Raw genomic sequence first — 12,420 nt, 5'->3', positions numbered from 1 at the left:
AAAGGCAGGCTCCCTCCTTTCCTTCTACCTCTTTCTCTCCCAGACTTCAAGGGTTTTTTGCCTCTCAGCTTTGTTATTTTGGGGATTTAGAGAGATGTGTGGGATAGACTGAGAAAAAGGTTGTTTAAGGACTGTGCAAGACCTTGTAACACAAGAAAATTGCATTTTGCATGAGTGTTGTGTGGGTTGTTCAGAGGGACTGGCTGTTTTGATCAATTCTCATGGTATGCCACTCTTTCTGTCTGTAATGTGTAAATGTCATCACTGGCTCCCATATAAATGTGGCTGAAAAGTCAAGGCTCACACTTAGAACCTTGTTTGAGGGCTGCTGGTAGCTCTAGCACTATGTTAAACCTGGCCTGAGCGACTGAGCTCGGGGCTTTTTGTGATAGTTATACAGGTGTGAGTTATAGCCCTCAGATGGGGGATATTTCATGCCTCCTGTAGAACCTTGAATAGGAGATACCATGACCTCCTGCCCTGGAAGATGGGGCAAAGTGTGACCTCAGGAGGTTGGTCAGTGGTGCAGAACTGGGAAGTGCAGTTCGTGCACCAGATGAGCCACAAAGGTGATTAAAACATGGGAAGGGGGCTGGAGCATCTCCTGTGCCTGGAGAGACTGAGAGAGCTGAAGTTTAAACTGAAAGAGAGGTACCCCAGATGGGATGTGATCAGTGATTATAAATATAGAGTGTAAGAGAGATCTCTCCAGACTCATCTCTGTGGTACACAGTGACAGAGCAATGTCACTGACATAGTGTATGAAAATCCTTTTGCTAGGATTTTTCTCCGGAGAAGCTGAGAGGCCTCAGAAATGAAATGTAAACAATAACTATCTGATGGCTGTGGAATGTGGTCTGGAGATGGTTTACCAACAGGTGCATCTTTGCTTGGTTGCATGTGAGTTGTTTTTACTTAATGGCCAATGACAGCCAGCTGTGTTGGATTCTGAGTCTGTCCCAAGATTTTATTATTCATTTCTTTCTAGCTTTCTAATGTCTCCTTTCTCTTTCTTTAGTATAGTTTTACTATAACATTTTTAATATAATATCATAAAATACTAAATCAGCCTTCTGAAACATGGAGTCAAAAGTCTCATCTCTTCCCTCGTTCTGCGGACCCTCAAACACCACCACAGGACAAGAGGTAGAAGGCACAAATTGAAAGAGGAAATTCTTTCTGAGCATTAAAAAGCAAAGCTACACACATGCTGTTGGGGTAGCTGAACACTGGAACTGGTTACTTGGAGAGGTTGTGGAACCTCTGTCTTTGGAGATACTTTAAATTCAGCTGAGAGAGGGTCCTGGACAACTTGCTCTGGGTGACTTGATCACTAGAGGTGCCACCCAGCCATTCTGTGATTCATGGTGTCTGTTTGCCTCCGGAGTTTGGTACTTGGCTGTAGTCCTCAGCTAATCCAATTATGCCACTCAGTAATTAGCTGAAACAGACCATATTGGCAGAGTGTGCAGCCAGGGAGAAGGTGTTGGTGTTCATCATCAAGTGCTTTTGACTTGCATGTTGTGTGCATTTTTGGCTGGGTAGAAAGTGATTTGTCTGCAACAGATGTTTCTTCCTTGTGCTCAGATTCTGATCTCGTTTAAGTCCAAGAAGTGATAGAGCAAATCTGTACTACAAATTTGAAGTAGTACAGTGCATCTGTGAGTGCTTTTCCCCTGGTGATGGAACATATGGAAATAATGCTTATCTTGATTTAGATAAGCAATTGCCTTTCCTATACAATCATCCACGCTTAGTAGGAGTAGAAGCAGACACATATTATTACAGGTCCTACAGTCTGTCTTTTGTAACGCTCCATAAGCCTATGCAGAAACAAATAGAATAGAAATTCTATTAGATGTGAGATTAGCAATTGCTAATAGTTCATCATTTGTAGTTTCTACAGAAAACTCGTGGAAACAAAGCCTGAGGTAAAAAAAGGCACCGAAGGGAAGAAGCGCAGAGTGCGTAGCAGAATTGCTGCTGCACATTCCACCAGGGTCAGATGTGCTCCTAAAGCTTGCTCATTTCCTTTGTGTTTTCAGCAACCCAAGAAAAGTTGTTTAGTGTCCTAGTCAAGTGTTTGCTCAGGATTCTTCCAGGAAGGGTTGCCTCTTGTCTGGGGATAATGTGGTTCTTGTCCCTTGCTCAGGTTCTTTTTCCAGATTCTCCTAGAGAAGCCTTCCTTGTGGGGATATGTCTCTACTAGTAGCTATTGTAGCAGGGATGAGGTAGTGGGCAAACTTATTTCTGTTGAACTTGGGGTGAATTTACTTCTTTCAGCTGTGGAGTCTAAAGCTGACTAGAAATGATGGAACTCTGCTATTTTCAGCTTTTTTTACTTGCAATCCAGTCTGCTACTTGTTTTTATGAACTTGAAGAGAAATGTGTCATGTTACTTGTTTAACAAACTTCCCTTATAACAGTGTGAGTCTGTGAGCCTTGCTGCCATCAGTCCTTCTCACTTGTTCTCTCTTGGATTTCTTCTCTTATTGGCCTTTGCTCATAGAATGCCAAGAGACTTTTGCTTTGCCAAAGGTATCACTTTATACTATGGGGCTTTGGTACCTATTTTTGCTACTTTGTGTGTGCTCTACTCTTTCATTAACAGTCATTTTAAAATGCAAATGTAGTGGAGTTTTTTTGTAATAAACTCTTCAAGCTGTAGCTTTTTCTCTTCCCTTTAGTGATAAGCTCTTTGGTATTGCTGTAGGGATTTCTGTAATTGGATGCTTGAGATCTATTTAAGAAATTAATATACTTTAAAGTGTATCGGACTTTAAAACTTTGGCTATTTGAGCAGTGATTGAGTTTCAGGGCTGTTTTTCCAATACTGTAGGTTTGTGCCATCCTTGTCCATTGCACCAGCTGAGTACATTTATGTCCTGGGTGGGGGCTCCCTCTAGCGGGATGTTCTGACAATCCCTTATTCATTGGTTCAGATGAACTTTACCCCTTTTCTTTGCAAGTGTGGTTTTTGCAGACTCCATCGAATGCATTTTTCTATCCTTGTGTAAGCTGTAAAGGCCCTTTTCTTTACAACTGATCTGGAAGGAGTTGTAAACAAAGCTGAGGGTTAGGACTGCCTATTTTCTCTATTTGCTGTGAAGAGCTCAGGTAATCAGCCTCATCCTACTTGAAGCTGTGGCTCTGTGGACTCTGAGATGTTTTGTACATGACTGAAAGACCAAAGGATCATGTAGGAGGAAGAGGTAAATGAAATTGGATTGTATAGGCAGAGCGGAGGATTGTGTATAGCAGAAGACTGCTGGATCTAGAGGGGAAAAAGTCGGGGTGGGACGTGAATATTGAGCTGTTTCTGGTGAAGATTTTCAGCTGTAATGTATTACTGAGGCTGGGGCAAAGGAGACAAGAGGAGGACCTACAGCAGTGTTGCCACTTTTGTGTGTTGTCAGTAACAGCCTAAACCCCTACAGTTTGGAAAGGATGTACCAGGATCTACTCCATCCTTTCTGATGGATGTGTGTGCAGAGATGGTTTAATGGCCATTGACTTCACTTTCTCATAAGAGTAACAACCAACTTGTTTGCAAGACTAAAGTTAAAACAGAAATAAAAGCTCTCTTATTTAATAATGAATTTTAATAACAATGAAATCTGTATGAGTAACGCTGCAGTATATCGCTCCATGTGCCTAGCAGGTGTTGGTTTCTCAGTCAGAGAAAAGCGCTGCCTCCTCGTCCAAGTCCTTCCACACGTGGTTGCTCCTTCCCCTCTGGAGCGCGTCCCCCCGCAGGCAGCGCTGCCGCAGGTGCCTCAGGAAGCCCTTGATGGAGGCAGAGTTCTCCTTCTGGCGGCCGATCGGCTCCTCATTGAGGGGGGAGCGCTCAGCCAGGCAGCAGGTCCTTGGCCAGGCTGAGCGTGTCCAGCTCTTCTCCTGGGAGACACAGGGCAGGGAGCACGATGATGGGGGCAGAGGGGCTGCAGGGGCTGGGCCCCCTTGGGCTCTCCTGGGGCCTGGCTGGGCTGCCCCAGGCTGCAGGCTGGCCGGGGAGGATGTCAGGAAAGTTTTGTCTTGTTCTGGGGGCTCAGCCTGTCCTTGTTTCCTCCTGGGAGGGAGGGGGCTGAGCCCAACCTCTGCTTCTGGGCTCGGGCACGGGGCTGGGGAAGATGCAGAGCAGCCCTGGTGCCTGCCCAGGCTTTCCCCTGCACAGGGGCTGGCACTGCTGCTCACCCTCCGGGCTGCAGCTGCCCTGGCACCATCCCAGCTGCCCGGTGCCCGTCCCTCACCTCTCTCCGCTGCCTCCGGGCTTTTCTCCGCAGGCTGCAGCCGAGGCCGAGCGCGGCCAGCAGCAGGGCCAGGGCCAGCAGGGCGCAGCAGTGCGGCTGCAGGGGCCCCAGGCTGGCACTGCCCGTGCCAGGGCGCGGCAGCTGCGCTCCCTGGGCTGGCACGGGCAGCCGGGCCGCGCTGCTGGGGGGAAGGCTGAGAGCTCTGGGCGTGCTGGGGAGCAGCGAGGCCACGCAGAGCCCCAGGAGCAGGGAGAGCCCCGGGCGGAGCATGGCACAGCTGCCCCGGGAGCTGCTGGGCCTGACCCTGAGTTGAGCTGTGCCCACGGGCTCCGTGCCAGGTGCTGGCACCGGCTGCGATGTCACAGAGCTGTTGCCTGGCAGCCAGAGGCTGGGAACGTCAAGGCAAGGCCGGGCCAGAGGGTCTGAGCGTGTGGCTGTCTAAGCCTGCTGCTCAGTCTTGCCACTGTGGGACAGGACTTAGGAGCTTGGGGATGTGCTCTCTGTGCTCAGGAAGGAATTGCTGACATGTCTGAGTTGGTGTTCTTGAGTTGATGGAAATGGAGGGTAAGACTAGAGGAACAAATTTGTTTGGACTCCTGCTACTTTCTCACTAAATATTGAAGACTCTTTTTGCAGACAAATAGATGAACTCAAGCTTCTTGACACTTGTGTTTAGAAAGAATTTAAAAAAGTAATAGTAGAAGTGAATTTCATAGTCTTCCCTTCTCAGTTCATTTCTGGTGATGTGCGTGTCTAACTTGGTGAAGCTTTGGGCAGTATGTTTGTGCAAGGGTTTGAGGTAACTGAGCTATTCTGTAGAGTGAATCAGATATAAATGAAGTGATTTTGTAAACTCTCAAGAGTTTACAGGAATAAGAGAGCTGTGATAACATTATTTAGTAACAAATCTGTTGCAAGCTAGTGTATGTTGTCTTCACCACCTGCGTCCGCCTAGTTGAGCAATTTAAGGTGACAAAGCTCCAAGTTTGAAATTTGCGTGGAGCTTTTTTCAGGCTTGTTGTCTGGCTACATGTCTTCAGAAGTCTTTCTGAATTTTGGAGCTGCTGGCAAATGATGTGCTTGTGTGTTTTTGTACTCATTTGCTATAATTCTGGGTTGGAGAAATTATTACTCTGGTTAGGAGGGTAATCTTAATTCCTCAATTTGTTGTTGCAATTTATGCCCTTGTGATTACCGAATAAAATTACTTGATGGATCTCGCTCCAAAAATCTGTATATTTCCACAGTTTTGTAACCAAACCGTACGTGGATAAGGATTCAGTGCTTCTCTAGCTTGTATTTGGAAACAAGTAACAAACGAGCAGCCTGATGTTAGGGCAGTGCTGGTGTCTCTGTGGGTTACCGCTGCCCTCTCGAGGTGAAACCGAAAGAAACTGCTGTCTGTCACCGTACTGCTGCCTGTTCAGGGCTTGTAAACAATGACCTCGGACCCACTCTTATAACCTGGCTTTTCTGCTTTCTTGGCTTGTAGATGAAAACACTAAAGAAGATCTGCAAGGGAAGAAAAGTCTGAGTGAGAAAGTTTCTCTCTACAGAGGTGACATTACGCTGCTTGAGGTTGATGCCATCGTTAATGCTGGTAGGTGGTTAAATATTTTATGTAGCTGTGTCTTGAAAATCCTTTACAGCTCCATGGTACAAGTGTGAACTCTGGAAAGTTGCCTGAAACTGGTGAGTCCTGTGGAAATCTGTTGAAAAAATGGTTTTTCCCCCAGTTTGTTCATATTGTATCTGTTCGTCCTGTGTGCATTTACTGTGACAGGGATTGTTGTGAAACACTTATAGCAGGGTCGCCGTGAGAAAATGAATAATCTTTTGTCCATCTTTTGACTTAACTTGGTTAGCTGAGACTTGACACTTTTCATTGTAGAAGGCTCATTTTTGTTAGTAAGTTAATGCAGTTAATCCAGTCTGTTGTTATAAATCAAGCCACTTGTGGGCTAGGTAATGTGAGAACTTTAACCATGAGGTGATAGAAAACTTATCACACATAGAGATTGTATGTGTCAAGTTTTTGGCCATGGTCTACAGAGTTTTAAGTGTTTAAGTACCTCTTCTTGCTCAGTGACCATGTCTCCATGTGTACAGTCGAGGTGAAGAACTGTATGTAGCATCTTGTGACAAAAAGAGGGAAATGCCTGTGCAACTAATGAATCAGTGTATTAGATTATAGTAAACTAGTTCAGTTTTTTGGCAAAAAACCAGTGAGAAGGTTTACCCCTATACACATGCTCATAGCCAAATCTTGACTGCACTCTCCACTCCTAAAAGAGTGTGTGGTTTGTGTGTCCTGAGGCTGAAAAGTTTTCCCCCCTAGTACTTGAGTGGCACTGATTAATTTGCAAGAACTAATTTTGGTGGTATTCATTTCTTGGAAGGAAGTGTGCTGCAGTATCTTCTGAAGTTCAGAGATTCCCAGGGTTGTAATGGCTAAAACGGGTGTGTTTGCTTATCAGAGGGAAATGCCGTGTGGAATTACTGGTTCATGTCTGCAAAGAGCACAGGAATGTTTGCTCACACAGTGTAGAGGGTAGTGAACAGACTCTTTGGCTTTGTATGATGTTTGATTGTATGACATCCTACTTTACCAGTGGACATCTGCTAATGGGTTTTGTGAAGTACAGATGGATCCTTAGCCACTTCAAAGTACAGTTTTGCATTCCAAGTACTGAGGCTGGTTTTCCTGTGCTAAAAAATTTAATTCATCTTCTAGTTTCTTGATGCAGAAAAGCTTTCCTAAATAACAAACAATACAGTAGCATCCATGTAACATGATCCTCTCCTCACTGTGTTGACAAGACCTCTGAAACTTGAATATTTTAACATTTTTTCCTCATTCTTTTTTTAAGAGGATTTTTCCAGTAGTTCCTTTGCTGACTTCCTTACTTTATTGCTTTACAGTAAGTCAATATTAGCATACTTTCCACCTTTTATATTTAGCTTCTCTTTGTTCATAGTTCCCTTGAACTACAGGCTGTAACTAGTTAGGGATTAGATTTAGAATAGGAATACTTCACTTTTCTTGATTTAAATCCCCCTTTAATTATCCTGAAAGGTCCAAAAAAACCTATATCCCAGACTGCAAATGATATTATCTGCCTATAAACCTATTATCTGCCTGCCATCCTTGGGAGAAATGCCTCTCTCTGAGGAGAGAAAAAAAAAAGAATCAAATCAACATGTATTGATATGCAATTTTGAGAAAAGGTTTAAAGACCTCTCAAAACAGACTGAGGCTGAAAGACCTAAAGAGGGACAAAGCACTCTGAAAGTATCTAGAAAGCTTAGTTGTTTTTACTGTTGTTGTCTGTAAATTGAATTTGGGCTTAAAAGGGAGATTCAGATTAGATATTGGCAAAGCTACTTATTGATTGGAACGTGTTTATACAGTGATACTTTGGTGTATCAGATGGAAACAAAACAGCAGCACTAGGGCCAGGCCATTGGTGCAGGTGGATTTTTAAAATTCTTCTAACTCGTTATTAACCTTATATAGTTCCTAAAAGGCATAATATGTTAACTGTTATGAGATATTAATAAGTTTAGGTTAAAATAATAACCTACAGTTACTCTGGAAAAACCATATGCTCTTTATATGACAGTGCAATAATTAAATCTAAGCCTTTGATGTGCTGAGGATAGCTGGAAAGCTACATGAGGAAGGTGTTGTGGTTCAAGATCCATATTATTTATGCAAAACATCTGCTGTGCTGGGATTCTTTTTAAATCCAACAGTTTCAGTGAAATTGTAGTGTCTCTTAGATGGCATCTAAACCCATGTTTCTGCACCATATGATGCTTTTGCAAGAACTCCATTGTTTTTTCTTCTGCAGCTGAAGTTATCCACGCCTCAAAGACATAAAGCAGTAAGTAGCCACAGTACCAGTTTCTGTATGTAAGTTGAATAAAAGGCAGCCTGTTGAATATGGAATAGGAGATAGGGTTTTTGGAGGTAAATGTGTGCAAGGTCTTTTTATACTTAATGCCTTTTGACTACCTCAAATGTTAATGATTGACTCCCTCCTGTCTGTTGCAAGCCCTGGGTTAGGAAAGGAGGAAGAGACCCTCTGGAGACTTTCTCTCTGAATTTAGAAATTCCATTAACTGTCTCCTGTAATAAATAGTTTAAAATACAGCAATTCATATCGAAATTAAAGCCACAGGATGATACAGGTTGAATGTTTACATTGACTTATGAGAAGATCTAAACATGCTTGAAGTAAAGGGAATGGTCTGGTAAATTCTGGTGCTGGGGAAGGGTTCCAGGTGATTCAGATTATCTCCAGATTTGGATGCAAACATATTGGCAAAAAAAATGTATTCTTAAATATGTAAGGAGGAAATGAGACCTCAATGGTGATCTTCTCTAGTTAAATATCAGGATATCATTGATGAACACTCCTGCAAAAGGATCCTTTTTTATCCTAGACTTTTAGCAGACAAACTGAATGTTGCTTACATTCTAAAAATACCTCATGTATAGTTTGCTCATTCTTTTGAGAAACATCACAACAGCCTCTTTGAAATCATTCAAGACTAGAGCGAGGAGCTGAGATGCATTGTGAGAGAGAAAGAAGTGAAAAAAGGAGTTGATGTGCGATTTTGCTAGAATTGATGTCAATTATCTACCTCTGTAAATGTCTTCTCCTTACACAATGGCTTCCTAAAACTTCTTTACTACCGATTTTATTGCAGACAGGTATTAGTTTAACTTGATATTTTGCTTAAGGTGTCATGTTATGCCATTTCCTTCACACATTTTTTTTAAAGGATTCAGGTAAGACTTGCATGAAAATCCTACTTTCACTGCTGTGTCCTCCTCTTAGCTTTTTTGTTACCCTGTAAGAAAGTAAACAGGCTCCTTGAGGCATGTATTTACTGCATTAATCTGTGCTGACTGGCCTTTTTAACTTATTAAATGTTCCTGGATGTCACTTCATCCTGATGCCAAAAGTGCTTCAAGCACTTGGAAGCTAGATAACCACAATTAGCCAACATGTGAATAAATCATCAGAACAGAGCTTGGAGGGGGTGTGGTGTGTCTGTGGTGTCTAGGGAGGGGAGAGAGGGGCCATGAAGTCCCTCTGGCAATCCCAAATACTGAAATAAGCAGTAAAAGCCTGAGTAAGGTTTGAAAAAAACAATTTCTTCAATATTTGTAATGCCAACTGAGCATGAAAGGACTACATTTCCTCTGCATTTTTAATATGGAAACCTATGTAGCTATTTATGCCATGTGCAGTAACTATCTGAAGTAGGTACAGGAGTGCTGTTTTGGGAGTGGGTGTGACAGGGTTGTCTGTGTACCTCATACCTTAAGCAGCAGTTCATCACTGCTGACCTCAGGTCACTTCCTACCTGTTAATAAATCTTACTGTCCAGTTATGAGATAAGGAGACATGTACTGATATGCTTGGGAGGGAGTTTTTACTAGGAGGAAGATCAAGGGGAAGCCATTATGTTAGGGGAAAAAAGGATTCTCTTTATTTTTATCTGATAGGGAGGAGGAGAATGAGGACTTGCAGAACACTAGAAAAGATAATATTTCTTCTTATCTTTGAAAAATATTCTTTGTATCAGTACAAAAGTATGGTACTGAGAATGGAAACCTTTAAACTTCAGGAAAAAGGAAGATGTTCATGTCTATTCAATTAGATATTACTGTTAACAGGTCTGTAGTATTGCATCTAAATTTGCAGTTAGAGAGTTGCTACAGTTATAGCAACTAGGTGTCTCCCTTTAAATTGTATTTGAGTGCTGAAATACTTTCTACTACTCAGAAATCTGGAGAAGAAACTCTCAATTTTTGAAATGACTATCTTTTCCACTTGAGAAAACTAACTTGATTTAAAGTCTTCCTCTGATAAAGAGAGAAAAAGACTTGGTGACTAACATGGTAAACAACTCTTTATGTCCACTTTTTACTAACCCTGATGCTGGAATTTAGTTCCTGAGCCTCACATTGCTCAAGAAGAGCATCACACATCTGCCTGTGTGCAGTGAGGTGCCTCAGCTGGGAGTGCAGGTTTGGCAGGCACAGGTTCCTCAGCTTCCTTGGCACAGTGTGCAGGACCAGCTGAGGGAAGGAGCCCAGAGGTGGTGGTTTCCTGGTTGCTTTTAGAGGCAGAGATATTTCCAGGGAGAGAATTGCAGCTCAGTTTTTTAACAAATTTGCAGGAGTTTGGAATGCAAAAAATTTGGGGAAGAAACTCTCAATGTTAAAATGAATATCTTTCATTTGTTAAAATGAATATCTTTTCTGTGTGCGAAAATAAACGTGATTTAAAAGACTTGCTGACTAACATAAGTAAACAACTCTTCATGTCCTGTTTTTACTAATCCTACTGCTGGAATTTAGTTCCTGAGCCTCACATTGCTCAGGAAGAGCATCACACATCTGCCTGTGTGCAGTGAGCTGCCTCAGCTGGGAATGCAGGTTTGGCAGGCACAGGTTCCTCAGCTTCCTTGGCACAGTGTGCAGGACCAGCTGAGGGAAGGAGCATGGAGGTGGTGGTTTCCTGGTTGCTTTTAGAGGCAGAGATGTTTCCAGGGAGAGAATTGCAGCTCAGTTTTTTAACAAATTTGCAGGAGTTTGGAATGCAAAAAATTTGGGGAAGAAACTCTCAATGTTAAAATGAATATCTTTCATTTGTTAAAATGAATATCTTTTCTGTGTGCGAAAATAAACGTGATTTAAAAGACTTGCTGACTAACATAAGTAAACAACTCTTCATGTCCTGTTTTTACTAATCCTACTGCTGGAATTTAGTTCCTGAGCCTCACATTGCTCAGGAAGAGCATCACACATCTGCCTGTGTGCAGTGAGCTGCCTCAGCTGGGAATGCAGGTTTGGCAGGCACAGGTTCCTCAGCTTCCTTGGCACAGTGTGCAGGACCAGCTGAGGGAAGGAGCATGGAGGTGGTGGTTTCCTGGTTGCTTTTAGAGGCAGAGATGTTTCCAGGGAGAGAATTGCAGCTCAGTTTTTAAACAAATTTGCAGGAGTTTGGAATGCTTGTCCTGCTCTACCTCCCTGTCCCAGTACTGAATGTATGTGAAACTGAAAAATATTCAGTTTTAAATACTCTGTGCTTGATTTGCTTGTTGCAAATCAAGGTCAAGACTGGTTTTCACTGAAGCCTCTGCATGACTTGATTTATAGGATGAAATAGATATTTTCATACTGAATCTCACCTTTCCTAGTGAAATATGCCTTTCTTCCCTCAGGCTTCTGACTTCACAACCATGTTTCAGCATTTTTGTGTCACAGCAATGTCTGTATCCAGTTTTTTTTATCTGGAGATAGCACATATTTTCTTCCAGATTCATCATTTCCTCGCCTTAACCTTGACTATGACTGTTTAACTTAATGAGGTGTCCCTTTTTTTCTCAAGCTCAAAATTACACATCAAGGTAGGAGAGCTATGTATTGATACTGGGAGCTGAATATATTATCAGTGAATTATGCTTATACAAGTGTGTAAGTATGGATAGGGACTGAACTCTGCCTTTCCACACAAACAGCTCGTTAATGCTCAATCAGTCACTGCAGTTGCCTTGAACTTGGTGCTTAATGAACAGGTGGGGAAAAAGGATGGATTCTAATCTGGAACAGGTCTGACATCAGGCAATTTCACTGATTGCTAATCCATTTCATTTGGCAACTTAATTTATCACACAGAAGTTTCATCTTGTAACTTCTGAAGTAGAAATTATTTCAGAAGTGGCCTGTCTGAATATTATGAAGTTATTTGAGTCAGTTGCTGAGCCTGCTCTGGTATTGTGTGTATACTTATTCTCCCCGTTTTTATTTTAAAGTGACCAGTAATTCTTACTTTAGAGCTCATTTGAAATTAATTTTCAATAATTTCCTATGAAAATAAGTCCCTTAACTCAAATGTTCCTGCTATTGAATATGGAAGAAACAAAATGTAAAATCTGCCCTTAAGCTACTTATATCATTTTGACATTGGATTTTTACATTTTATAGTATTGATTTTTGTGGGGTTTTAATTTTTTTTTTCATTTGAGCTAAACATAAATGGTTGATTATACTGGGAGATTCTTAATGAGTTTGCTGTCCATTAGAATGTTTTGTAAATATACCTTACATGTTTTATCTCCAGAGTACAGATAGGAAAATGGAAAACTT

At 42.1% G+C, this 12,420-nt stretch overlaps 1 protein-coding gene across 4 annotated transcripts in view; it reads left to right on the top strand.

Moving 5' to 3' along the window:
• The window catches only part of MACROD2 (mono-ADP ribosylhydrolase 2), an 850,453-nt gene that overhangs the window by 17,760 nt on the left and 820,273 nt on the right, over positions 1-12,420 (top strand). For 3 of the 4 annotated variants that reach the window (XM_059467312.1, XM_059467311.1, XM_059467310.1), the window contains exon 3: positions 5,743-5,850. In XM_059467312.1, coding sequence (XP_059323295.1) covers positions 5,743-5,850 — 108 coding nt within the window. Of the gene's footprint in view, positions 1-4,765; positions 4,815-5,742; positions 5,851-12,420 lie in introns of those variants that run through there. The other variant, XM_059467314.1, reaches the window with a different exon arrangement.

The sequence above is a fragment of the Ammospiza nelsoni genome, chromosome 3 (assembly GCF_027579445.1).
Source record: "Ammospiza nelsoni isolate bAmmNel1 chromosome 3, bAmmNel1.pri, whole genome shotgun sequence".
In the NCBI taxonomy this organism is placed as follows: domain Eukaryota; kingdom Metazoa; phylum Chordata; class Aves; order Passeriformes; family Passerellidae; genus Ammospiza; species Ammospiza nelsoni.
Note: the sequence above shows the minus strand (reverse complement) of the source record. Positions and strands in the feature narration are given on the sequence as shown.